This window comes from Anguilla rostrata, chromosome 11 (assembly GCF_018555375.3).
Source record: "Anguilla rostrata isolate EN2019 chromosome 11, ASM1855537v3, whole genome shotgun sequence".
In the NCBI taxonomy this organism is placed as follows: Eukaryota; Metazoa; Chordata; class Actinopteri; order Anguilliformes; family Anguillidae; genus Anguilla; species Anguilla rostrata.
Window position 1 is genome coordinate 17,685,828 of NC_057943.1, and position 26,095 is coordinate 17,711,922.

The 26,095-nt window shown below is 40.0% G+C and overlaps 2 protein-coding genes across 17 annotated transcripts in view; one reads left to right on the forward strand and one right to left on the reverse strand.

The window, feature by feature from the left end:
- Positions 1-460: 460 nt before the first annotated feature.
- Positions 461-9,090, forward strand: LOC135234157 (uncharacterized). Of its 2 annotated transcripts, none has more exons than XM_064298434.1 (6): positions 461-850; positions 3,097-3,228; positions 4,262-4,324; positions 5,106-5,276; positions 6,396-6,582; positions 8,050-9,090. In XM_064298434.1, the coding sequence occupies exons 1-6, from the start codon at positions 809-811 to the stop codon at positions 9,087-9,089; spliced, it is 1,635 nt and encodes a 544-aa protein (XP_064154504.1). In that variant the 5' UTR covers positions 461-808; the 3' UTR covers position 9,090. The 2 variants fall into 2 exon arrangements, with proteins under 2 accessions (XP_064154504.1, XP_064154505.1); XM_064298435.1 differs by having other exon boundaries at positions 463-850; positions 3,097-3,207.
- An 8,373-nt stretch (positions 9,091-17,463) lies between these two features.
- Positions 17,464-26,095, reverse strand: part of LOC135234158 (pleckstrin homology domain-containing family A member 6-like) — a 62,503-nt gene continuing 53,871 nt past the window's right edge. For 12 of the 15 annotated variants that reach the window (XM_064298444.1, XM_064298438.1, XM_064298445.1 and 9 more), the window contains 8 exons: positions 24,663-24,762; positions 24,055-24,161; positions 23,732-23,902; positions 23,453-23,605; positions 22,746-22,879; positions 22,325-22,467; positions 19,496-19,639; positions 17,464-17,740 (listed from right to left, as the gene is read on the reverse strand). In XM_064298444.1, the coding sequence (XP_064154514.1) occupies positions 19,506-19,639; positions 22,325-22,467; positions 22,746-22,879; positions 23,453-23,605; positions 23,732-23,902; positions 24,055-24,161; positions 24,663-24,762 (942 nt within the window). In that variant the 3' untranslated portion in view covers positions 17,464-17,740; positions 19,496-19,505. The remainder of the gene's footprint in view (positions 17,741-19,495; positions 19,640-22,324; positions 22,468-22,745; positions 22,880-23,452; positions 23,606-23,731; positions 23,903-24,054; positions 24,162-24,662; positions 24,763-26,095) is intronic. The other 3 variants (XM_064298440.1, XM_064298439.1, XM_064298443.1) reach the window with 2 other exon arrangements.

Sequence of the window (26,095 nt, forward strand, 5' to 3'; positions counted from 1 at the left end):
AGGAAATATCCTTAGATATGCTGGAACCATCTCAGGGTGAATAAGGGGAAAAATGCAAATTATTTTGCAACAGGTATTATGTTCTCTTGTAAGAAAAGCATTCTGATATTTTGTAAATTTAGTTTATCCTTTAATAAAAAGATAAGCCAATCCAATCCATGTTTGTCCTTTAATAAAAAATAAGACGTGACTTCCCCACCTGTGGATGCATTAATATGCGGATGAGACACCTCTTTGTTAATTCAGAACAGAATAAGGAATCTGCTAAACCACACCACCAGCTCCAACTGAAGCTGAACCTCACCCAAATTCACAGGAAAAGACAGTGGATTATGGCACTACCATGTCCGGCCGACAGAGGTCATTCTCTCAGCTTGACCAATCGTGGCCAAGTGCACAGGCAGCTGCTGAATTCTGGCCAAAGCCATGAGCCAATATTTCCTATAAACCACATGAGAGAGAGGAGGTCTTATAAGCAGAAGCACCAGAGAAGGCAGTCAGTCTCTCTATGTTACTGTCTTGCTCTCTCACTCCTAAAGAAAGCGGTGTAGATTGCCAATATGATCCCCGACTGTTGGGGAAACTCATGAGGTGGTAGGGAGTTGGCTTCAAGAACTTTCTTTTTTTGGGGGGGAGGGTTGGAATTGGCAGATTTGCTCAGATAGACAGCAAGTCGCTTGATGCAGAGCTAATTAAATAAACAAACAACAACAACAACGACAACAATACAAATAAAAAAAGATTATATGCCTGCTCCAATGAATCTAAAAGAAGACACTGCTCTTCTCTATTTAAATAGGTGAGCCAGATGACAACACACAAATCAATCAACATTCTGTGCAAAGTCAAGGTAGGAAAATATTTTTTAAAATAAAACTTTTGTTTAACAGCATTTTTAAAATAGATATTTATGTTAAGAGTTTGAAGGTAATGAATTTGCATTTGTGTGTCTGGATTCTGGATTACCTACAGTACCTCTGCATCAAGCATAAAACTACCTGCTTATGAATGGTTTACAATGCTTTACAATCAAACAATGCCAATGTAAAGGTGTTATGTATGTTTTATGATGGCTTTATGAAGTTGTTTATGTGAAGTGTAATTGGTCCATAAAAGCCAACCATCTGCTAGTGGGCAAAAGAATATTTTTAAAATCCAGAGAACTGAAATTTTCCTATCTTGGATTATCCAAGAAATATTAAGAATATTTCTATTTTTGCATATTTTAGGAAGACAAAAGTAAAACTAAAACAGAGTGGCTCAGATTTGCAGAAAAACATTTCAGGGTTTTGCATAGATTATTTTAAAGTATGCTGGACTAGGAAAAGTTGTAAGAGAGGTGTCAGAGAAGCAAAGTTAAATGAAAAATTAGGATATATCAGACACAAGTTACAAATACATCTTCAAATACATCAAGTTCCTTGGATGTGTTTGAGAGTATTGAGACAAAGAGATGGTGAAGTACAAGAACTATAAACATGACAAAAACCTCTGACAGCATGCTGTACATCCAAGAGTACTGCCAAGTTCAAACACTGCTCTTCCTTATTTAGTAGCAAAATAAATTGATGTACAGAGGACACAAGACTTGGGAGTTCAGCAAACTCCTGGATTTGGACATCAATTAGTAACACAGATTACAAATTGTTATCTGAATGATCAAAAATCATATAAGCAGATTAGGCAGTCAGTCTCACTCTATCCACACCACAAGGCAAATTTACCACATCAATGAAGGACTACTTTCACGTCCTAACTGGACATAAATGTTGTTTGTAAGTCCAGACTGTAATTGTAATCTGTAGCTGTAAACCTTTTGGCTAAGGTCAAACTGTGCTAAACTGTCAAGTGGCAACATGATGACATGGATATTGAAAATGTATACATTGTTACCTATTCCTATTTGTATATATTTATTTGTGACTTATTTACCTACAGTATGATTTTTGGAATAATCTCAATGGATGCAGTACTCATATGTTCAATTACCAATATTTCCTACCTGGAATGCAAGATTTCAGTCATAGGGTGAAATGATTTCACATTGTTTAATTGGTTGAAGAATAACATTTGTGCACAATCATGGAAGAATATTATTAAAAGAAAATCTAACAGTTTTAGCTAGCTCACGGGATGATTGAGTTTGTTTTACCCTCCCCTCTGTGAATACATGGAATTGTCTGGAATGTCAACTCATACTGGGAAACTGGGAAAGTGAAACTGTTTTGTGTTAATGTTCTTTTCGCCCATGTGATATGCAAATTATAGACTGGGGTGAATCAGTAATTGCCTATATAGTGAAAGTGTGGAAATATGACCAATAAAACGAACAATTTGGTTGGTAATAAAGAATCCAGAGTCAAAGGAAATGATGAGCCAATCGTGTATGGTGTTCACAAGTTCAAAGAAAAAATTATGAAAGAACTTAAACACATGTGTTCAACACTCATAATTGAGCAAGAGATTGGGTGTGACCAATACCAGCATACTCTGAGATCTCCCAGGACTGATCTGAAAACCACTGCCCTAGTTTGGTACTCTGGATGAGCAAAATGAATAGGGTTCATTGCAATGTACTTAGCAGGAGTTTAAACCTGAGGCTTAAACCACAAAACCATGGAACTGCAACAGCTATCCAAATCAGATAAATAAGGATCTGCCGCTCTACTCTGTGGTCTCAGGGTTTTAACTTGAGGTTTAAGCTCCAGTTAAGTACACTACACCTGGCTGGCCCTGTGTATTTTACGTGCAGAAAAATGAATTAAAAAACTATTTCAACCACGTGAATTAATAATTTATTGACAGGATAAATGAATAAAAGAATAAATTATTGTTTTATTGATGGTATACGTATTGCCCCAAGATTATGATACTGTATTGTTATTATTATTATTATTATTAGTGAGAGTAGTAGTAGTAACAGTAGTAGTGTAGCAGTCGTAGTAAGAAGTAGGTAGTTAGCAGTAACAATAGTAGTAAGTAGTTGTAATAGTACTACTACTTGGAAGTAGTAGCAGTCATCCTTGAGGGATCATTTCTCCCTAATAGTACCTGGTTTGAATGATGTGCTGTGTTTATGTTGTGTTTTATTTGCAGGTTAAGGGCCTGTGTTTAGTTCTCCTCTGTCTCCATCTGACCGTGGCTGACGTCCCTGGTCCCTGCAGGTACTCAGTGAGGAAGGATCACCTGGACACAGTCAGGCGTCTGGTAAGACACCTGAGGGGAAAGGTATTGATGTAGGCTGGAGGTAATGCAGTACACTGCAGGTCTGCTCCAGCTACAGAATACAGTTGTATCATCAGGAAAATGTAAACATTTTGACCCAAATATAAACACAAATGTCCCATCACTTCAGACTGGGTCTTGGAATTAATTATGAATCCATCTATTCCCACCCTTTGGCACTGCTTTTTTATGTAATTACTTTGGGATTGTTATACAGTAGCATGCATTATTACATATTCAGTTTTGGAATGAAGGGTAAAATGAGCTCTTCTGTGGAGAGGTAGCTGTGGCTTGGTTAGCTAGTCAGAGCATCAAAGAGGCAGTAAGGTGGTTAAAGTTGTTCCACTAAATTAGAAACAAAATGAGCAGGTGAGTTTGCTGTGATGCCACTCGGGAATTTCCCACGGTCCTCCAGGACACCAAATGCTACTGATAATGTTAATGTATTACATGTTTCGAGTCATCTCTTTCCAAAACACGCCTGTTACATACAAAGACCGTTGTGCATAGCACCATCACATGCAGTAGGATCCCAGTGCAATGATTCACAGAATGCAGATGTATCATGTCCCCTTGGGATATGTGATTATTGTGCCCTGAATCTGGCCTACATAAGAAGTCAAAGCGTTTATCTAAACAACAAGAGGAGGGCCAAACTGCTCGTGTCAGGGGTGGTTTTTTTTTTTCTCAGAGCGCTGATTTACGGTAAGCTTCTACTCAGTTGTGCTTTGTGCATTCACAGTGTACAAAGCATTACTTCTTCAGCTGTGAAAATACACTGGCTTTGCAAGACACTAACTGATACAGTTTTGGTTTCTAGATTGGGGAGGTGAGAGAGCTCTTTTCTTTGATTTTTTTTCCTGAATTTTCTGAAACTGAAAATATGGTGAGAAAGGCATGTTAAAGAGCTAGGACATGCTATTTTTAATGGTTGATGGGCTTTGACATGCTGTACATTCTATGGTCTGCACTTTGGTAGAAAGATTTAGAATGCTGTTCACATCATGTTGAAATGCATTGCCTACTTTTTTCACAGGCTGAGAACCAGTTGAAAAATGGATGTTCAATAACATATACATTTACTGAGCAGGGGAATCTGGTATGTGTTTTCTTCTTACTTAATTGCTAAATCTGTTTTTTTTTTTCAGAAGTAGTTTTGTGTGTTCAGCTATCACAGAAACCAAATTTACTGTATGAAGAGAATGTGTTACACTTATTTATTTGTAAGTCAGAATTAAGGGCAAATGTTGTCTGAATTTACTACTGCTTTGCTCAAGATTGGTTTTTTTTAAACATTTAATTGTTTAGTTGATAGTTTTTTTGTAGGTATATATAATTATCCTCCTGACACCCAGAAGAAAAAGGTTAAGTATTTTAATTGTTTGACATAATACAAATGTCTTGGATGACAAAAACATTTTCAGGTGAACATCTATTCAAAAATATAAATTTATTTTCATTGAATGTCCCAGCAAGTTTCAGCATAATGAAATGTATGATTCTTGAAATTAAGACCAGAGACTCGTGTTCCCTACAGTGGACAAAAATGAATTACTGGGTCTCAGGAGGATAGGCTATTGTTATATGATAATGTTATAGGTACAGCTGTGTGAAGACAGGTTAGCTGTGTAAACATGTTTACTTTTGTATACAATTCTACTTGTTGGTTTGTTCAGCTAACATATTTATAATAAATAGTCCTGCTGCACCTTATTTGTGATATTGCAGTTTTGTACTCAAAGTAACACTGAGAGCAACACCCCACTTTTGTGATCTTCTTTGTATAAGAGCATCTGCTACATGACTGTAATGTATTATAATGCAATGTACAAAAAGTATGTGGGAGAAGACATCATGAGCTATGTTTCTTCACTTCACAGAGTGACACGTGTTACATCAAAGCTGCATTTCCCCAAATTCTAGAACTTATCGACACTCACTTCAGATTTGCCAGGAGCTCAGACAATGGACGCTATGTAGAGGCCATGAAAGCGCTGATGCACAACATGTACTCACAAAAGTGCATCCCACCAATCAATGTGGAGCTTGAGGTGAGTGCCCACTTGTTTGGTTCCAGAGCTAAGCAGCATTTTTTAGTGGGCTTGTAGGTTAAATTCCCAGTCATGGCATTGCTGTTGTAACCTTGAGCAAAAGTGGGATTCATGGAAGAGGAGCAAGGCAGAAACCACTACTAACCAAAAGAAACATGGTTAAAAAAGTACCTGGATGATTCCCAACCCTTTTGGGAATAGACAGATGAGTTACAGGTGGATCTTTTTTGATGACATAGGGTAATTTTGTCTGGTATAAAGCAAATACCACATTTCACAGTAAGAACATCATAGCAACAGTCAAACATGGTGGTGGTAGTGTGCTGGCATGGGGATGCTTTGCTGTCTCGCGACCTGGACAACTTGCCGTTATTGAAGGAATCATGAATTCTGCTCTGAAAATTCTCAATGAAAATGTCCGGTCATCTGAAGCCGAAGCGTAATTGTATTATACACCAAGACAATGATCCAAAACAAAAAAAGCAAGTCCACATCTAAATGACTGGAAAACAAAATTAAAGTTTGTGAGTGGCCTAGTCAAAGTCCTGACCCAATGGAGATGCTGTAGCAGGACCTTAAAACACACAGTTAATGCTAGGAAACCAACCAATTTGTCTGAATTAAAGCAGTTCTGGCAAGAACAATGGGCTAAAATTTCTCCACAGTGATGTGAAAGACTCATAGAATCATAGGATTTGGTAGCATTTGGTTGCAGTTATAGCTGGTTAATGTGGCACAACCAGTTATTTACGTGGGCAATTACTTTTTCCCATGGGTGATATGGGTGTTTGAAACTTTTTTCATTAAATAAATGAAACAATAATTTAAAAAATGTGTTTTGTGTTTACTCAGGTTCTCTTTGTGTAATATTGCATTTTGTCTAAAGACCTGTAATCATTCATTGTGACAAATGTGTAATAATAGAGGAAATCATGTGCAAATAATTTTTCACAGCAATGTAACAGACCAGCAGTTATATCTGTAATTATTATTGAAAGAATGAAGGTTCAAATTCCCTTTCAGAATTGTTCATAAAATATTCTTCTCAGTACTGCTGCAAGCTACAGTATGAAATTGACTCTGGATATTCTGTAGTGATGTGTCAATATTCTTTTCCAGGACGATCCAGCAAAGTTTTCCAAAACCCACAGAGGTTCACCCAGAGAAGCACTGAACAAAGTTCTGGAGGTCTTCTCACTCTACCTGGAGCTAATGTCCACTAGAAACATACCAGTGGACTGGAGCTGTGAGGAAGAGTATGCTAAGGATGAACCCCAATTCACCACACCCCTCTCCCAGACCACAGGTGCGACCAAAAGAAAAAACAACAAATGTTATGGTCTTACTCTGCTGACTTTCACTGCTATATTTTTTCTAGTATATTTACATACCATGAGACTGGTCCAGTTTGTTTTCCCCAGCACACCATGGTGCTCACACTGTCTTGGCACACAAGACAGCAAACATACATCACAATTCAGAAAAAAAATGGAGACATGCCAAATGGTTAATTCAATGCTCAGAAAGAACACCAAGCATGAAGCCCTTGAAGGATAACAAGTACTATGGTAACATTGCAGAAGAGACCAGATTTGCCAAGCAGTAGAATCTCTCATTAAAGAGGACAAATGGTGGAATGCAAACAGGCATTTAGTGCAGTTATGTGGTCTAATTCTATTGTGGTGTTGCCAGATTCGAGTAAATACAGTACTGGTTGAGAAGAAATGGCAAACAGACAGATAAAAAAGAGGGGAGGAGGAAAAGAAGTGTAAACTGAATCATAAGCCCGAGGTTGCAGGTTTGATTCCTTGGGTGAGGCACTATCATTGTGCTGACTTCAGTCGCTTCAGTAAATATCCAACTTAATAACACAAAACGTATAAATCCACTCTTGTTTGCCGCTAAACATGTAGAAAACAAGAACTTGTTCAGAGAAATGTAGAAGTAAACAGGAGACTGCAGAGGAGCAGGAAGAGGGTAGATTTTGAATGGGTCAGCATATCTAGGTGTCAGGCCAACAGCCAAGACAATAAGTATATTTAGAACAGTTTTCTTGTTGGTGCTCTCATACACAATGTTGTGCACTCTAATTTTGACTTTGTGCCACTTGGGAGACCATAATAAAAAATAAAAAAATCCCCTGTGCTTTGCAGATTTGGATTGCATCTGCGAAATCTAAACTTTACATCTGGGCCTAATGCTGTGTGGTGTTTGGTGCATGCAGGATCTGACATTTTTGTCTTACAACTCACCTGGCATTTTTACATTTTCATGGATTTCTGGAACATTCAGCTCTTTTGGTTTTTGGACTCTGATCTTGGTTTTATGGGATTATTTTGGGAAGAAAAGGGCCCATGTTTGTAACATTTTTTTAAAGGTAGTTGAACCTCGTCTTTAGATTAGACATGAATATTTGTTGTAATTTGATACATTTCTTAAATTTAATCTTATTGTGAGTTGTGCATTTCATAAAGTTTAATCTACGAATTTAATTAATTTATTGATATCTTCGATAATAATTCACTAATTAAATCGACTAAATTTATTTTACATGTTGGGTAAGTGAGGGGTTTTACCCATTGATGCACTTCTGTTCGGTAGTGCTGCAGTGGAATCTCTCTTCACTTCAGTGTTTCATTAATTCAGCACATTATACCTCTCCATTCATTTTCCCACACTGACCCATCACAGTCTACTAACTCATTGCTGGTTCATATTAATAATGTCATAACTACTCTCAGGGCATTTAATCTCTTTCCTGGGTTCTCTGTAGGTGCTGCTGAGTGCCAATGCTTTAATCCCACTGTGGATTATGGGGACTCTCATCTGGTGTCTATGACAGACTCCAGCCTTCCCTCACAGACCCCTGAAATCCAATCCTTTTCCTCTGAGGCTTCTGGATGGGACCCACTGTTGCAGGGGACCCTTGAACCCGTGGCTGTCCACTGGGAAATGGGGAGTACCAGCTTCAAAATGGCCCATGGTACAGACTCAGGAAACAGGCAGAAGGGTGGGGTCTTTATTCCATCTGCCGAGTTGCCGTTGCTCACAGCTGTTGGTGCTAAGCATTCAACTGGGCTGAGCTCCACATCCTCTTTTAAAATGATGGCATTTCCCCCTATGAAGGAGACCCGACCATTTGGCACTGAATCTGACACTAGCTCTGTCTTTTCTGAAGCCATACACTACAGGTCACAGGAAGGCACTAGTGTTATGGAATTATCTGTCAGCACTACTGATTTGGGGGAGCAGTCCATGAGTACAGCATCGGGCATTTCTAGGGATCCTGCCCGAAGTACTAGTAGAACAAACAATGTGGTGACAGATTTGCCTGTAAGCCACACATCCTTTGGGCCAAGGGTCGCCACCATCCCCTCACAGGTGTTTGTAGGCAATCCGTCCACACCTGTCCCGCTGCAGGAGTTTCAGGTGGAGGGGACCCCCAGGAGGCCGCGGGCTAATGCACCGGTCCTGCTGGCCAAGCGATCAGTAAAACCCAGACAGGACAGGTCACGAGCGGATCTGTCGACCAACCCAGCCTATCCCCAGAGAGCAACTACTTCCACCTCTCAGCTACCGCCCGCCATTTCCATGATGATAGCCAGAGAGAAAGACACTCCAAAGACTTGGTTGAGTGATGACACTGGGCAGTTGCGTGGTCTGCCCACACCTGCAGTTCGCCCAACCCCCTCGCCTGACCCGGAACTCGAGGCACTTTTCCGCAAGACCGCTAACAATGATGTAGTGGGCTCAGGTAGAGTATGGCCACCCCAGATTGTTCTCTCCTTTGTGTCTTACCGATGGCTTCTCTGAATTGCAGACTCTGAGCCCTGCATGATAAATTCACTCCCGTGGACTCTGGCTCAGTCAGCTGCATTCGATGGATTCCATCAGTATGCTGATTTTCTTTGTTTTTATATGAGCTGTCAAAGAGGAAGAAGCAACTTTGATTCCCACCCACTGGTAATGATGATTGTTTGGGGAAGCCTCCTTATACTGTTATATACTGCCAAAACTAATGAGTTTGGCGGCATCTAACAATGCTGATCTAACATTGTAACTTCAATCTAACAATATAATACTGCTGATCAGTGGTTTGCTCAACTTTCTAGCTAATTATGGGCACAATGTTGCATTTAGGAATCAAAATACACTGTCTAAGCACTGCTGAGATACTCACCTCACAAAACCCTCTCTCTCCAAATGCAGGGATGCACTTCCGGAGCAGGGATCCTGAAGGGTCACATGACTCAAACACACTTGCCTATATAATGGCACCAGTGTGTGGAGGACTACTGTTCATATCTGCCATCTACTGTCTCAGACGACAGAAGGTACAGACACACTGTTTCACTGAACCACATTGGAGCTTGTGGTTTTTATTATTATTATTATTATTATTATTATTATTATTATTATTATTTCATTTTCTCACTTCCTCTCACTCATTTTTTCCTACAGATTTGTAAAGCCATTTACAGAAATTTTAAGAGATTGATACTATATGATTTATAAAATATATTTATTGTGTATAAAATTCACAAGCGACATGAACATGTTTATTTCAATATGAGAATATGGTAACTGTGGATACATAATGATATACTTGGATGGTTCTGGTCATTTTTATAAATTGTAAGATATTTTAGTAATCATGATAGTTCTCCTGTAATTGATGCCATAAGATGTATTCTACAGTAAATGAATAAATGACACCCATTTATGGAGATGAACCAGCGGTGCAGGATCCAACTCAATAAGTGTCTGAGATCTTTTGGATACCCATAGGACTCTGGCTGCCTTTGTGTAAAGATTTGTTCATTTGGCTCCCATTTCCTGGCAGCAATGTAAAAAGCCTGTTCTGGCCCAGGCACACAGCACAGAACCTTCAGTAAGTCAACTGTTGCAGTAAATTATGGAGCTTCTTAAGCTAAGGAGCCATTCGGTTCATTCCAATCGCTTATTTTCACTCCTTACATCCTTTCTTCACATCCTTTCCTCGTTCTTTAGCTCCACCCACTGGAGGACACAAGGAAAGGATGTGAGGAATGGATGTGATGCTAGAGGAGTTGAGGAAATGTGTATTAGGCAAATGGAACGTCCTTTCAAGCAATAGTTTGAAACCATATCAATTACAAACGTTGCAGATGTGGAGAGGTTGATCCACAGGTCGATCTTTTACATGTCACACATTCCGAAAAAATACTTCTGCAAAGGATGCACTCATGTATCCTCAGTGAAGCATCCACCAGGAGCCTCCCAGCTCCTTGCTGCTCCAAGGACCATTTAGTCTTTGGAATGTCCTTAAGGATGGTGGACCTCAAACATTTTCCAGGTCAGGTGAGGACCAGGGGGCCAGGACGGATAAAATAAGCGACTGGAATGAGCCCATGATGTTTGCAAGTGACTCTTTGATATGTGCAGTCTATTAGCCTACATTAGTAACCTATACATGTTAGGTATTCTACTTAAATTACAGCACTCAATAATTTATAGTTTATAAAAACTGCCAGTGAACATAGAAAGGGCAAATCCACTTAAAGGGCTTAGATTTAAAATGGTAAAGAGTCGTTTCATTTTTTTATACATCCAATCAATTGCAGTTAAACAGTTCCTATATCAAAAAGAGATTATGAAAAACATTTTGTCACATACTGAGCACTGAGCATCTGAAATAAGCGTTAAATTTTTTTTTGTGTAACCACTTTATTTATTGTAATTTAATACTGTACATTCAACATGGTTCTTGTGTTGCAGGTTGGCTTCATGCAGCACAGCCTAGAGCCGCAAGACTGTCACTCAATGACAGCCATGTGAGTGACTTTCTTTCCTGTGGGGGGTTTGGGGGTGGGTGGGCATTTCACTCAAAGCTATTATTTGTAGCCTTACAAAGTAACAAAATACATTTCTCTAATCTATTTCTCTAATCTATTCTCTATTTTTTTTTGAAGGACTGAAATCGACGTGCAGTAGACAACTGTAAAATTCAGGAGTTTCAAAATTTATAATAGATCATACTAATTTCTCCCAGAACATGTCATATACAATATGTCTTGTTGTTTAACAGAAATAATAAACACCTGGAAACACACACACACACACACACACACACACACAACTTACTACTGTTGACCCTGAAGGATTAGTGTGGAACAATGTCTGTGAAGAAGACTTCACTACAATTTTTTTAAATCCATTACCAGTATGAGAGAATGGATACACAAAAATAGCATCCAACCCCTTAAAAAAACATTTTCTTCTTTTTATTCTTCTTTTCCTCAATTTGTATTTGCCCGTAAATTACCACAAATATGCACCAGAAGTTCTGTTCTGTTAGCTAAAGCAGAAGCACTTCTTCAGTATCCTTGCCAGGCCCTCATTGTAAATTCTGATCTTAACTGACTTGCCTGGCAAAATAATGGTAAAATAAAAATGTACCTGGCTGCAAGTCCATGACTGTGTTTAGCCATGTTACCTAGAGGTAATGCCAATGGGAGGATATGCATGCCACTGTTACAGCTGGTTACCAGTGGGTCTCTAGGATGTCACTGAAAGGAACAAATATAGTAGTAACCAGGGGAACTCTGGCTGACTTAATCTCGCCCTACCCCTAGTGGGACAAGGCCTGGTGTGTCCCTCTGCTATAAACTGTTACTGTTTTTTACTTATCCCAGTATATCAAATGGGTGTTCTAGAGTCCAACTGCACAGACCTAAACATAACGGAACTTCCTTAAAAATGAAGTTGACACAAGAATTTCAGATTAAGTACCTTGCTCAAGAATACAACAGCAGTGTCCGCCCTGAGATTTAAACGTGCAATGTTCAGAGTCAATTTACCAAATATCTTTGCCACACTAGTACCAAGAAACACATGACATATGCTCATTTTAAACCTTGGATGTAATTGGTGTAAATCCATTTAACCAACCATGCACATTTAACATATACTGGTATTTATATCTGTTGCAATTGCTTAGAAACATTTTTGGAGCACATATACATGTACAGGTTATTTAAGGATGTGTAGATTTTATCATAACCCAATTTCAGTTCTGTTAGCATAATATGCACAGTTCTGTCAGCATAATATGCATAATATGCAGTCCAATAATTGGACTGAAGTGTTTGCCCCAGCAGTTGTAAAGAAATGTCTCTTTTCAATCTCTAATGATGCCTGAAGCATTATGTTAAACTTAACTTGCCCAGCTGCAGGTAGGGTTTGTCTTTTAAAGGTATGTGATTCAGTGGATATATGTTAATTGCAACTAATTTCTTTTGTTGGATCATGTCCATAATAAAATAAAATGATATTATTAGTGTGGATGAGTGTCATTTTAATGTGGATGAGTGTCATTTTCTGTGTCCAAACAAGGCACTTATACCTTTTTAAAATATTGTGATATGTCTAATTATTTAGACATTTATAATTACATATATATACTTTACAGCTCTGGTAACAATTACATTTAGTGTGCTTTGGCCTTTGTCTTTGTGAGGGATTTTGGGCCCCATGAAAAGATCTGACATTGGGCTCCACCACCCCAGGAAAGCACATGTGCTAATATTTTTTGAGGACATTTGTCAATTAGGGCTCTTGGAATTGTCCTATCCCTCCTTATGGTGCCCCAGGTAGTGATCAATCATTAAGTTGAGCCATTGCAAGTTAACTTAACAATACCACCACATTTATATTTTACAGTATACTTTACAATGAACCTTCATTCTGAGCATTCTAATTCTTAGGAGTGTGATCATATGCAAGCAATACTGTTCAGTTTTTATGTATTTCTTCTTATACGCCTGCTTATTATTATACTGTTATTGTCTTAGAAGGATTTTTATGTCCTGCAATACTTGATTTTTTCCCAAATACATATTTTCATCAACTGATGAAAGACCTGGATTTGATCAACATTTGACCTTAGCTTTAACTAAATGCACATTTTTTTCAGAACCATAATTCAAAAGGTTTGTATTGGAGATTACTGAACTAACCAAACTGTTAAAAAAACTGCAATATGAATTTTCTTGAGACCTAAAGTTAATGCAAATGGAAATTGAGTCAAGACCAAGGTTTATAAGTTGGGAGCAACAGTATTGAATGTGTTGGGATTTACAGGATGTGTTTAGAGCAGACAATCCTTTCCTGATCACTAGGTAGCATGGAACCTCATACCAGAGGCACAAGTGTAATTCATTTTCAACAACAACAACAATATATTACACACATACTACTACTACTACTGCTACTACTACTACTACTACTACTAATAATAATAATAATAATAGTAATACACATTACACATTGTAAACTAGGCATAGTTTTCTTCAAACACATTTTATTGAAGTGTAAAATAAATTTCTGTGCAATAGATTAACATTGACAGCACAGACCACAGCTTGAATACCAGATGCAACCTATTTAAAAAAAAAAAAAAAAAAACACTCTATAGGAGACATAGACATACAGGTGTTCGCTGGGTACTTCTACACAAACTGTTACAGGCCTCAGAATCTTCAGGCAAATCAGATTGTCGACTTCTGAATTTCTTTTGTTCCATTCCAGGTGGCAACAAGGGTTTTAATGATACTTACTGTATGACTGATATGTCCACTCTTTATCATGAATTCCACAAGTTGTAACAAGCTGGAATGTTGAAAATGCTAAGAAGGCAAAGTTGAGCATTTGGTTTCTCTATAGAATCAATAGTCAAGAGAGCAGGTCTGCACAACCCTAACAAAGCACAACCGCTAGATATCACATTTAGCTGCTAATGAGTAGGATCAGGTGTGCCAAATTATACTTAAAATTAAAACCTACAGGATGGTAGATCTCCAGGGACGGGATTGGACAGCCTTGCTACAGTATATGGTATACAGGCCTCTTGCAAAAGTATAATACCAACATCTCTGCTCTCCGCTCATTATTGACAAGGTCTTTTGGAGCATCTTTCCAAATTTCTATTGACATAACAGTGCCAATATTACATTTCTATCTGAAATGTGTCCGCCAGGAAAGGGTAGAAATTATTTTTATTCTTGCACTTTATGTTATTATTTAATTATGCTTAAGCATACCTTGAGTGACTCTAGAACCCTTGGAAGAACCCTGTGGGGGATTTATTTATTTATCTATTTATTAATTAATTTATTTATTTATCCAAAACAGGAAATCCATTGACGGATGTATGTACTGTATATTCTGTTTGGAAAAATACTTCATCCATTTAAATCATGAAATCAATGTAAACCAATTCTGTAAACCTCTTTAAAATATATGTTGTGCAGAAACATTGAAACATTGTGACCAGATTTGATAAAAATTCATTTAGGTAATAATAATAATAATAATAATAATAATAATAATAATAATAATAATAATAATAATAATAATAATAATAACAATAATAAATCCGCCAACAAATTAATAATATATTGCAATTGCAACATAGTGTTCAAGGCTTACATTTCCCAAAAGTCAATATAATTCCATATTCCTCAGCATTATCTTTATAGTCATTAAAGTCATTGGTTCAGTATGCAGTAACATCTCCAATCATTTAATAATTAATTAATTTATTGTCATGAATCTGTTGATACATTTTGAGAAGCTTTAAACTACAGACCCATGTCTCACAAGTAGTTTCCTTTATTAAAATCCTAGAAATGAAATACTGAAAAGGGTAAGAGATCACATAACCACACAGGCACTCTCCTTGAGTCAAAATTTTGCATTCCCATTCAGAAAGCTCTCAAACCTCACAAACCTGGAAGTGCAGCACAGCTGTAGTACTGACACATTAAACAGGTTGTTTAAGACCTGTGTCGTGGTAGTCCTGTACAATAGTTTGTTCATAGTTGAAAATATATTACAATGCCATGCAAATTGTTTCCTTAGCCTTTCAAAGTAAGGCTCTGGGTAACAATGGCACATATGTCTATGTTTAAAGTGATGAATTATTTTATTAAAACAAAAAAATAAAGGAACATGGAATATACCCAGAGAGAAGTGTAATGTAGTGCCCTTCAAAATTAGGTTGGGTTAAGGTTGGCAAAAAATAAATAAATAAATAAATAATAAATAAAAAAAAATATATCATGTATTCCCCTTAAACCATAATAAAAAGTTTCAAATGGCTTCTGTCTTACTGCATTGCGTGCGCACACACACACGCGCGCATGCACACGCACACACGCACGAACACACACACACACACACACACACACAAATAAACATACATAACGTACAGAAGACACACACACATTGTTTTGCATGTGTGTGTGTGTATTCTGCATATTATGTATGTTTATCAGGAATTTTTGTAAAAGGATCGGTGGAGTTCTAAGGCCAGTTCCCATGTTTCTGTTTTTCCTTAAATAATTTTAATATTGAGTACCACATCAAGACTGCACTGCACAGATATAATTCATGTGAAAATATGTTCAGTAATGTTGTGTGTAATGACCAAAAGTGCATCAGGTCCCACTCACATACATCTCCTTGTCTGTTTCAGGGACAGTGAGCGCCATGATTTTTTGAGGCAAAGACATATTTTTACTTTATTTGTCTCTGTACTACACAATTTCATTTTGCTTGCTTGAAGTTGAGCAGATAAAACTGCACAATTAATTCAGATGCTGCGGGGGGGGATGGGGGGCTATTGAGGAAAAATGCTGTAATTTTTTCATAGTTAGACCAAAATATATAAATATACTCTTTAATAAGAGCTGAGAATCCGCACTTTAACCACATATATTGTGTAATTACAAATCTAAAACTGTGGAGTACAGAGCTGAATGAAAAATCTTTGTCCCAGACATTATGGACCTCACTGCTAGTCATAGCTCACAGGTATAACACTGTGGGGTATACTTTTTATTTAATTGGTTTTAACTCCCCTTAAGATCATAGCATAGCGCAGATCATTAGTTTACATGCACTTTATTCACACTTAGTAACACAAGTAGGATTGCACGTTAATCACTTGGGTAAAACCTTTAATGAAGTCATTCCAAATTGTGAGAAAACAATTTTTTTTGTTGCTGTAAGTAAACCAGAAACAGCAGAAACAGCAATGTGCTGGGTAGATACAGAGATGAAGATCTGTTATGATGACACAGTTATATTCCTTACAGTGGAAAGGACAAAGAGGGGAAATATCCCAATAAATTCAAGGCCTTGGCAGTTATTATGCTGGTTTAGGTTTTTAAAAGCCCAAACCAGGATAATATAATGAGACTGGAAGGGTTAACAAACACCATATAATGTGAAACTATCAACTGTTCACAAGAAGAACACTCCTTTTTTTTGGTCATGAGGGGAGGGGCCACAAGTGCAGGAAGTGAGAGGTCATGCAGATGTTTTAAAATCTATACCAGCCTCTTGCTTCCATGGCTGAAAATGCAAGGGCCATAGGCAGACATAGTTTACCATGCACTTTATTCACATTAGTACACATGGATGCATAATCCTGTAAAACTTTAATGATCATTCCAATGGAAACATTTTTTTGTGTAGTACAACGCAGAAACAGCATGTGTAGTGAGATGAAATCTTTGATGCACAGTTATATCCTTACAGTGGAAGACAAAGAGGAAATCCAATAGGCCTTGCTTTTCTGTTGTTTAAGCCCAACGGATAATAATGAACTGGAAGTAACACCATATAATGAACTACAACTGTCCAAGAACTCTTTTTTGGTTGAGGAGGCCACAATGCAGGAATAAGTCCAGATGTTAAATTATACAGCTTTGCTTCCTGGCTGAAAAGCCGTAAGAGAACCATCAGTTAAATATTTTCCATTAAAGCACTTTCACAGTTCCAGACATGAACCCAAGGACACAGAGGGAAGAATGCTCATCACTTACACAAAGTTGGGCTATAGTTCTGAGTTCTGATCAGTTCTACCAGGTAACCCAAAAAGTCACAAAAATGGAAAATTTCCCTCCATAACCTCAAGAAGTTCAGAAATGTCTTTGAGACTCCAGCCAATACTCCTCACTTGGTCAGCACTGCTCCTGCTGAAGAAAAGCAGGCTGTGGTGAGCCTGTCCACCTCTGGTTTTAGGCTTTGTAAAATACTATCTTCATTCCTGAAGCAGAGATTCTTTGCTTCTCCAAGCAGTGACTCAACAGTAGGAGGGGTGTAAAACTGTGCTTACTGGAGCGGCTCCCCTTGCTGTGCGGAGGCTGGCACTTCCATTCCTCCCTCATCCACAGTGGCAGAAATCTGTTTCGGATTTAGGCAGGACAAAGCTGCATACTGATAAGAATCTTTGCTTTTTTTATTTGGTTTTTTAATTTCTTGCTAAATATATCCTCTTTCACGGTTGCAAAAATAACTGAATGGAAAAATATACTTTATGGGGGAAAAGGAAAAAAACCTTATATCTTTTTTCTTCTTTTCTTCAACAATTGCTCAGAAAGTTGCTCCATTAAATTTGACCGCAGCAAGAGCCTGGGCTGGAGAGAGAGATGGAACTCAGTTAGAGGAGCCTGAATACACTGGTGTCCTAAGAGTCACATGCACATTGTCCTCCTGCACTGGAAACCAGTGTCCAAAACATTGGTAAAATATCTTTAAGAAATATACATTACATTGCAATCATTTAGCATACATTTTTATCCACAGTGACTTACAAAAGTGGAGAATATCACTGTTAGTCTCAGGAATACATAAGTGTGATATTACCAGCCTCTTTATAATCAATCAAGTGAAAATACTGATTACTGAACAAACCAGCAGTCAATAACACTGGCTAGTTATCAGCACTGCACGCCCTCCCCCAAGTTTTTCTTTTTTTTAAAAGCATTGAGGTACTGTCTGTCTTGTCTTGTAAAGTTATTGTTGAATGTAAAGTATGGAAAAAAGAAACCACAAACAATATTTGACTGTTTCTTTTTAGCTGAGAGTACTGCACACAGTGCCCATTTAAAATGGCATATACTAGATGGATTTTAAGACTTCACAAAATCCACCACACCACATCCTAAATATCAAAATAAATCCAGATAAGAATCGAGGATGTCTTATTCTCTGGGTAGATGCCCCCCTCATGGGGAGTTTGGTGTGTGCTGAAGTCCACCACAGGCAACAAGACTTGCCTTCTTAAATTATCTGCAACTAATGCGGACTGACAAAACCCTGTCAGGCTGACTGGCTAACTCAGAGAACTCTGGTCAGCATAAATCATGATGCTGGGTCTCTGTGTGAGTCTGTGTTCAGTAGTATACATTCTGTAACAGGATGGATTACATAAGACTTAATAACTGGATCAGAATTGATACTGTATAAAAGCAGGCTGTTTTTACCAATGGAAATATGATGACTTGTCACTCTATTTCTCTCATCAAAATGTGAAATCATTTTTTAATTATTCACAGATGATTATTTTGAAGGAGAGAATGTGGCAAAGGTGGTCGAGAGTGTTTGTGGTTGTCCTTTAGAATAGTGGTTCCCAAACCTGGTCCTGGGGTACCCCTGGGTATGCTGGTTTTGGTTCCAACCACAATTGAAATTCAAGAATTTTAACAAGTTTAATTGGGCGCTTGTCATGTGTACATGGATCACTTACTCTCTTAAACAATATTATGTCAGAAATAGCTATGCATGCCATGAAGATGCCATAAAATTCCTACGGTCATATTGTGCTTATTGTGCTATATAGCAAACACAAAAAGAGGCATTGGTGAGTGTGTGGACACTTATAATGATAGAGATAATGAAGAATTCAAAGACAAGGCAAATGATAATGAGCCAAAGCTGCATTGTGTTGATATGCTTAAGGACAAATTACAAAAGAAACTGAACACATGTTCAACAACCTTATTAGGAGCCTATTGATTAACCTCAGTCTTTTATTTGTTATCTCTTTTTATGTAATTGTTTGCGATATAGTTCAATAAGCACAACATGAACATGGGAATTTTATTCTTCATGGCATTGCAAACCTATTTGGGCATAATAATAATAAATAAACAATCCCTCTAAACATTAAAAGCACCTAATTCAGAAACATTAACGACTTGTTAAAATTCTTGAATTGAAATTGTGGTGGAGCAAATACCAGCATACACAGGGGTGCCCCAGGAGTTGGGAAAAACTGCTTTAGAGAGAAGGAGAGGGATGAGGGAAATAAATAAAGAACAGCATGACAGGGTGGGGTCGGTGTCAAAGACAGATGTGAAAGAATGGCAGGGCCTATTTGATGGACTCACCTGCGTGGAGTCAGACCTTGATGAAGTGGGAGGAGTCAGAAAGTTCTGCGGAAGGGGAAGGGGTCAGGTTGGTCACGGCGGTGGGGGTGCTGGGGGCGGACTGAGCTAGAATGAAATAGGATGATGATGAGGGTTGATGAGAAACTGAAAATAAGATCAGGGAAGAGCACATCAGAGAATACAAGGGTTCTGACTGATGGGGGAGTATTGGGTTCCGTAAAAAAACCCCACCAGCAATGGCATTCCCCTTCTTGTATGCGATCAACTTGTTTTGATTTTTTTTGATCATTTTAGTGGCTCACAATAAAACACAGACATAAACAATAGGAGGAAACAGAGGGAAAAACATGTTTGTTAAATATTTGGCAATTATAAATGAAGCAGGGCCTGGCCCAGCCAACAGCTCACTATTCCAAAAGCAAAATCTGGCAGGCGACACAGAAAAAATGATATTTACGATAGCTGCCAATGGGAGGAGGACAAAATTAAATTTGGTTTCAATTTGAGTTAAAACAGGTTTTGTAGATTTGTAGACGCATTTTGTAATTTTAAAGTGATTGTAAAGTGGCTAAAAATAACTGAAATAACCGTAAATTATCACAGAGGGATGTATCTACAGCACATCCACCAAAGGTCTATTCAAAGTAATGTCGATAACTATAATGACGCACGTTTCAAATCAGGCATAAAATCTGCATTGAAAAAAACCTCAGGATTGTATAGGCGTGGTCAGGAGCACCCCGCCAGCCCACCTCCCCACTGAACTCCTCCCAAACGGTCCCACCCACAAGTAAACAAACACACATGGCTAAACAAACATGTTAAGAAACAAAAGACACTTGATAAGAAGGTTATGTAGTTTAATTGCTAAATTCATTAAAAGAAGCTTTGTGATAAGGCCATTAGTTTGATTTTTAAAATAAGACAATTGATGTTAATGTCTCAGCTTTTCTTTCTTTGTTAGCCTAGAGGGATATTTGGTTGTAGTATGATTAATAAGTTGATTGTTCAATTTTACTAAATAATTATCCATTGCTTAATGTGTATTAATGTAGAGGAACTAGAATATGTAGGCCTATCGTTCTTATCTTATCATTCTCCCAACCACTGCTAGTCTTTATTTATGCAAGTAATAATACGTTAATTCTGATATATTGTTGTAAGCGTAGGTATACTAAAAAAGAGGAACAAACAAAGTTTGTTACAAACATGGAAAATGATTCTCTGTGGCAAAGGAGCGCTTTGCTCAGACTCAAAGAAACTATTTTAGCGAGAGAGAATACTTCAATTGAACTCCACCCATTCAATCCACAAATAGGAACTGATAGAAATGTTTAGACTGATATAGGTTTATATTGCAATGCAATTGATTTCTCTTACTGTTGCTGATGCCTAATACATACCATAGTAACCCCATACAATGTAGTCTGAAGCCATTCACAGATTTACCTTTACAGTCAATTTAAAGGGAATCCATGGCCTTAAGAATATTATGATACAGCAGTGATGAATGAAGTGGTACCATTGAAAAGGGACTGTACTGTTTTCCATGGTGACAAATGTTGAAGCAGCGCGACATAAATGGGACAAGTGAGAGCTGCTCTAGGCACACCCAAACATTTCACTGCCAGCACCTGTGAGCGCACTGCAATCCAGTGTGCAAAATAATACCCTGACTGACATCACATGATTTTTTTGTTTTTTAAATGTCCACTGGCTATTCTTAATTTTACTGTCACTCTGACAAAGCCAGTTGCAATGCTATGCAATGTCCTATCATCAGAAAAGGCAGTGTTAGTAGGGCAGAGCAGGGTATGAGTGACAGCAGTGGGGCGGGGCAGGGTATGAGTGACAGCAGTGGGGCGGAGGAGTGTGTGAGTGACAGCAGTGGGGCGGGGCAGTGTATGAGTGACAGCATTGGGGAGGGCCAGGGTATGAGTGACAGCAGTGGGGCGGGGCAGTGTGTGAGTGACAGCAGTGGGGGGGCAGTGTATGAGTGACAGCAGTGGGGCGGGGCAGTGTGTGACTGACAGCAGTGGGGTAGCGTATGAGTGACAGCAGTGGGGCGGGGCAGGGTATGAGTGACAACAGTGGGGTGGGGCAGGGTATGAGTGACAACAGTGGGGTGGGGCAGGGTATGAGTGACAGCAGTTGGGCGGGGCAGGGTATGAGTCACAGCAGGGAGGCAGGGCAGTGTGTGAGTGACAGCAGTGGGGCGGGGCAGGGTATGAGTGACAACAGTGGGGTGGGGCAGGGTATGAGTGACAGCAGTTGGGCGGGGCAGGGTATGAGTCACAGCAGGGAGGCAGGGCAGTGTGTGAGTGACAGCAGTGGAGCGGGGCAGTGTGTGAGTGACAGCAGTGGGGCGGGGCAGTGTGTGAGTGACAGCAGTGGGGGGGCAGTGTATGAGTGACAGCAGTGGGGCGGGGCAGTGTGTGACTGACAGCAGTGGGGCGGGGCAGGTTGGTCACGCAGGAGGCAGGCAGTGTGTGAGTGACAGCAGGGCGGGGCAGTGTGTGAGTGACAGCAGTGGGGCGGGCAGTGTGTGAGTGACAGCAGTGGGGTGGCAGTGTATGAGTGACAGCAGTGGGCGGGGCAGTGTGTGACTGACAGCAGTGGGCGGGCAGATGTAGTGTGTGAGTGACAGCAGTGGAGGGGCAGTGTGTGATGACAGCAGTGGGCGGGCAGTGTATGAGTGACAGCAGTGGGGCGGGGCAGTGTGTGAGTGACAGCAGTGGGGCGGGGCAGTGTGTGACTGACAGCAGTGGGGCAGGGCAGTGTGTGACTGATAGCAGTGGGGCGGGGCAGGGTATGAGTGACAGGCCTCACCTGACAGCAGGCGGCTGCGCCGGGAGGCCTCAGCTGCCAGTGCGCAGGAGATCTCGATCCTTTTCTCCTGCTCCTGTAGCTGCTGATCTGGGTCTCCCTGCCGCTCCGCAGGTCCGTCTAGCAAGGGAACCATGTTCTGCAGACTAGGGAGGGGCAGAGAGAGAGAGGGCGAGAGAGAGAAGAGAGACAGAGAAAGAGGGAGAGGGAGACAGCAAGAGAGAGAGAGGGAGACCATCATAACGACAGAGGTTCAGATGTGGAGGAAATTCAGGTCAGTGTTAGTCATAAAGATTACATTTAAAATGCAACACTTGCATGTTCTCCAGCTCGTTGATTAATCTGCCCAGCAGCAGTGGCTATACTATCATGTCTGCAGTTAAACTGTTTGAGGAGGAAGAAATGAACAGGTTCTGCTTCGTACTTTGATTTGGCGATCAGGGTCTTGATTCTCTCCACTTTTTTCTGCTTCTCCAGAACCTCCTCTGGGCTAAGTGGTGTATCTGGCTCCTCCTCCACATACCTCTCCTGGATCAGAACCTTGTCTGTGCTTGGCAGCTGTGGAGGCCAGAGAGCCAAGGAGATACAGTAGCTACTGTGAAATATTAAAAAGTAAATTTTCTTTGCAGACAAACAAAATGATACTTATGATAAAATGACGCCTCTTTCTATATGCAAAACCATTATTTATTTATTTATTTATACTTTATTTAACCAAATAGTTACATAACGTTTGGTTGGTAACGAGAATGTAGAGCAAACACAGGTTTGGCCATGTTTGCTGCTGATGGAAGTAGCTGGTGTGCATAAATCATTCAGTTTTTGTGGTTACTTCTCCCATACCAGTCAACATACAATAAAGCTAATCCGTGAGCAAACTGAATGATTACGAACACATAGGCATCTTAAACAAATCATAAGGAAAAAAGTTGATGGCTGAGAAGAAGCCACATGAAATCAATTCAAGTTTATTATTAATACAGAACAAAATGGCCAAAGATGGCAATGACAAGGAAGAACTCCCTGGATGGCATGCAGGAAGGGGAGGAAGGGGAGGAAAAGGGGGGGGGGTACACAGCCCATCCACCACTGGCCAGGACTATACCATCCAACCCCATTTGAGGGCCCCACCTCATTCTTGACTTTGGATTTGGAGTGCTCAGGTTTGATCTGCAGCCTCCGCAGCCGGGCGATCTCCTCTCGAGGGGACTCCATCCCCTGCCCCCGTACCGCCTCCTCCAGGTCTTTGATATCCACCTCATGGGACGTCAGCCTCCGCCGCACCTGAGAATGGACACACCAATCAGCAGGTGACTAAGGGCCAATCAAAATCTTGTGCAAAAAGGGAGGGCCAAACAAAATCTTGTGCTTTGATGGTGGCTGGTGCATTCAGTTGTTTTTTTAACATACCACCCTGTAGCTGGGCCTGAAGGCGTCGCCTTGCTGGCTGCCAGATGTGTTGAGGCTCCGCCTCTTGTCCCGCACAGAGTTGCTCTGATTCCGGCGGATCCTCGCATTCTGCTCCTCCACGCTCATCTTGGACTTAACCTCCGCGGAGAACACAGCACTCTTTGGGCGGCCCTAGGATGCAGCACTGCTTTGATTACCCACTCTGAACCACACTCAGCCTGCACAGCTCTGACAGTGTGCCATACAAAACTTCAGTAGTCAACAGGACACTTTCAAATCTAATGAACAATAGAGGTCTTCAATTAAGTTCTGACTGTGCTTACCCTGGAAATGTGTCCGTTGGCCAATGCGCTGTCCCCTTGCTGTGAGGGAGGGATGGACTTTGTCTCCTCTCCTGTGGGAGACTTTGTTCTGGGTGGAACAATGCCAACTGCTCGAGGGAAAGGGTGAGATAGCAAGGAAGCAGGGCAGGTCAGAGGATTGCATTTACAGAGGATTTCAGGGGACCAATTAATAATGAGTATAGTTGTTAAAGCCCAATAATGTAAGCTAGTAAGAGCTAAATAAGGTACGCAGCTGGATTCCTAGGACCCATTCAGATGCCTGTGTCTTATGTTATTATGACTGGTGTCATTTTTTTATGTATCTGCAGCACAGCCATGCACCATAAGTCCATTTGCACATCCTAGTTTAGGGGTCCGCAATCCTGGACCTGAAGAGCCACAGGGTGCTTGTTTTCATTGTTCCTCAGCAATTCAAGCACTTAATTGACCAATTAAAGCAGTTAATTCCACTTCATTGGCAGCTGATTTCAAAGTTAGAACAAACACCAGCCTGCCATCTGACTCTCCAAGACCAGGGTTGCAAACCCCTGTCCTAGTTTGATCAATAAGAGTCCAGCACTGCCAGAAAGTTTCTGACCAGTTTGTACCTTTATTAGTGCTGGCATGCCTGTCATCCTCTGGCTTCTGCTGGTCACTGCTATTGGTCCTACCCCCCGAAGAGGTATCAGAGTGGACAGTGTATTTATACTGTAAGGGGAAGAGGAAGAGGAGGATGAAGGTTGTTTACTTTCATCTCAGATCCACTGAAGGCCCCAGTCCTGTACAACACGATCCAACACAACACACTACAACACAACATACAGAAATACAACAAAATATAAAAAATACAGCAAGTCTTTATGTAGCATCTAACATAATTCAATAACCGAGCAGTGCTATCACTGGGATTTAATGTACAAATTAAATAAAAATCAATTCTCAAAAACTAATATAAGAGAGTGTGAAACACCTTGGAATTGAAGTTTAAAAATGGGGCACAGCACAGCTAAAAGCTCTTCCCCTGCTTGCTTGATGACTAGAATCACACAGAACCAGAATCACACAGGACTCAAATATCTTGTTCTAAAAAAACCTCTTCATTCTATGATATTCTAGCAATGCAGAGTAGTTTAGCCTGACAGCTATAAGTAGCCACCTACAGTAAGTAGTTAACTGAAAACATTATTGTCACTTCTTGTCATGTTGCAGCAAAGTTGCGTAAGGGTCCAGTACAGCGAATACCAACATCAAAACATCAAAAAGTTTCCTTCTCCGCACCTCATATCTACCATCTTTTCAGCTATTTTGAATAGGTCTAGATCATGCATAAAAAGTTCACGTAACCCAGCAAAGTCACAAAAATATTTTCAAAACTTTCCAAGACTTAAACATTTTTGAGAGATTATGAAAGTTGGGAAAATGCCTGGTCGGGTGAAAGGGCTAACAGTCGCTTAGTTCCCCCCACCACAGATGTTAGCTATGCAGCTGAAGCCGTTATATCACTATTGCAGGGAGTTTGGCAAGGCAGGATTATTGTTGTTCATGTTGTTGCAAGCAAAGGACTGGACAATTCTGGGCAGTCATTCCTGTCCCCATTTCCATTAATGGGTGGGACAGATACACCACAAACAAGGTATGGTCTGTCAGAACACCAGAAGACAAATGAAACTGTCTTTCAGTTCCACCCAGCAAAAACCATTCCTGTAGTCCCATTGTATGGCAGCAAAAAACTGATGTGGCACTAACTCCTCCACACTAAGAACAAGGCACACTCAAGGAGTAAAAGACACATCTCTCATTCCAGGCAGATATGATCCAGCCATGATGTCACAAATCTATTGCCCCTTGCATTCCATTTCCTGAAGCTGTTTTGTGATTGGCAGGTGAACAGAGAGAAGAAGGAGGAAAAGCAGGGAGAGGAAGCCATAGGAGTGAAAAGTCAGCTTTAGAATGGAGGTGGGTGTAGGCGGGGTGGGGGGGTGGGGTTTGAGGGTTTATTTTTTTGTTGAGGGGTTCTCCAAAATACAATGGCCTACCATCC

Excerpts from the sequence above, each read along its gene's own strand:
- LOC135234157 (XM_064298434.1), top strand. The coding sequence starts at position 809 with ATGACAACACACAAATCAATCAACATTCTGTGCAAAGTCAAG. Across the intron at positions 3,229-4,261 it reads TAAGACACCTGAGGGGAAAG|GCTGAGAACCAGTTGAAAAA; the intron begins GTATTGATGTAG and ends CTTTTTTCACAG. Across the intron at positions 6,583-8,049 it reads ACCCCTCTCCCAGACCACAG|GTGCTGCTGAGTGCCAATGC; the intron begins GTGCGACCAAAA and ends GGTTCTCTGTAG.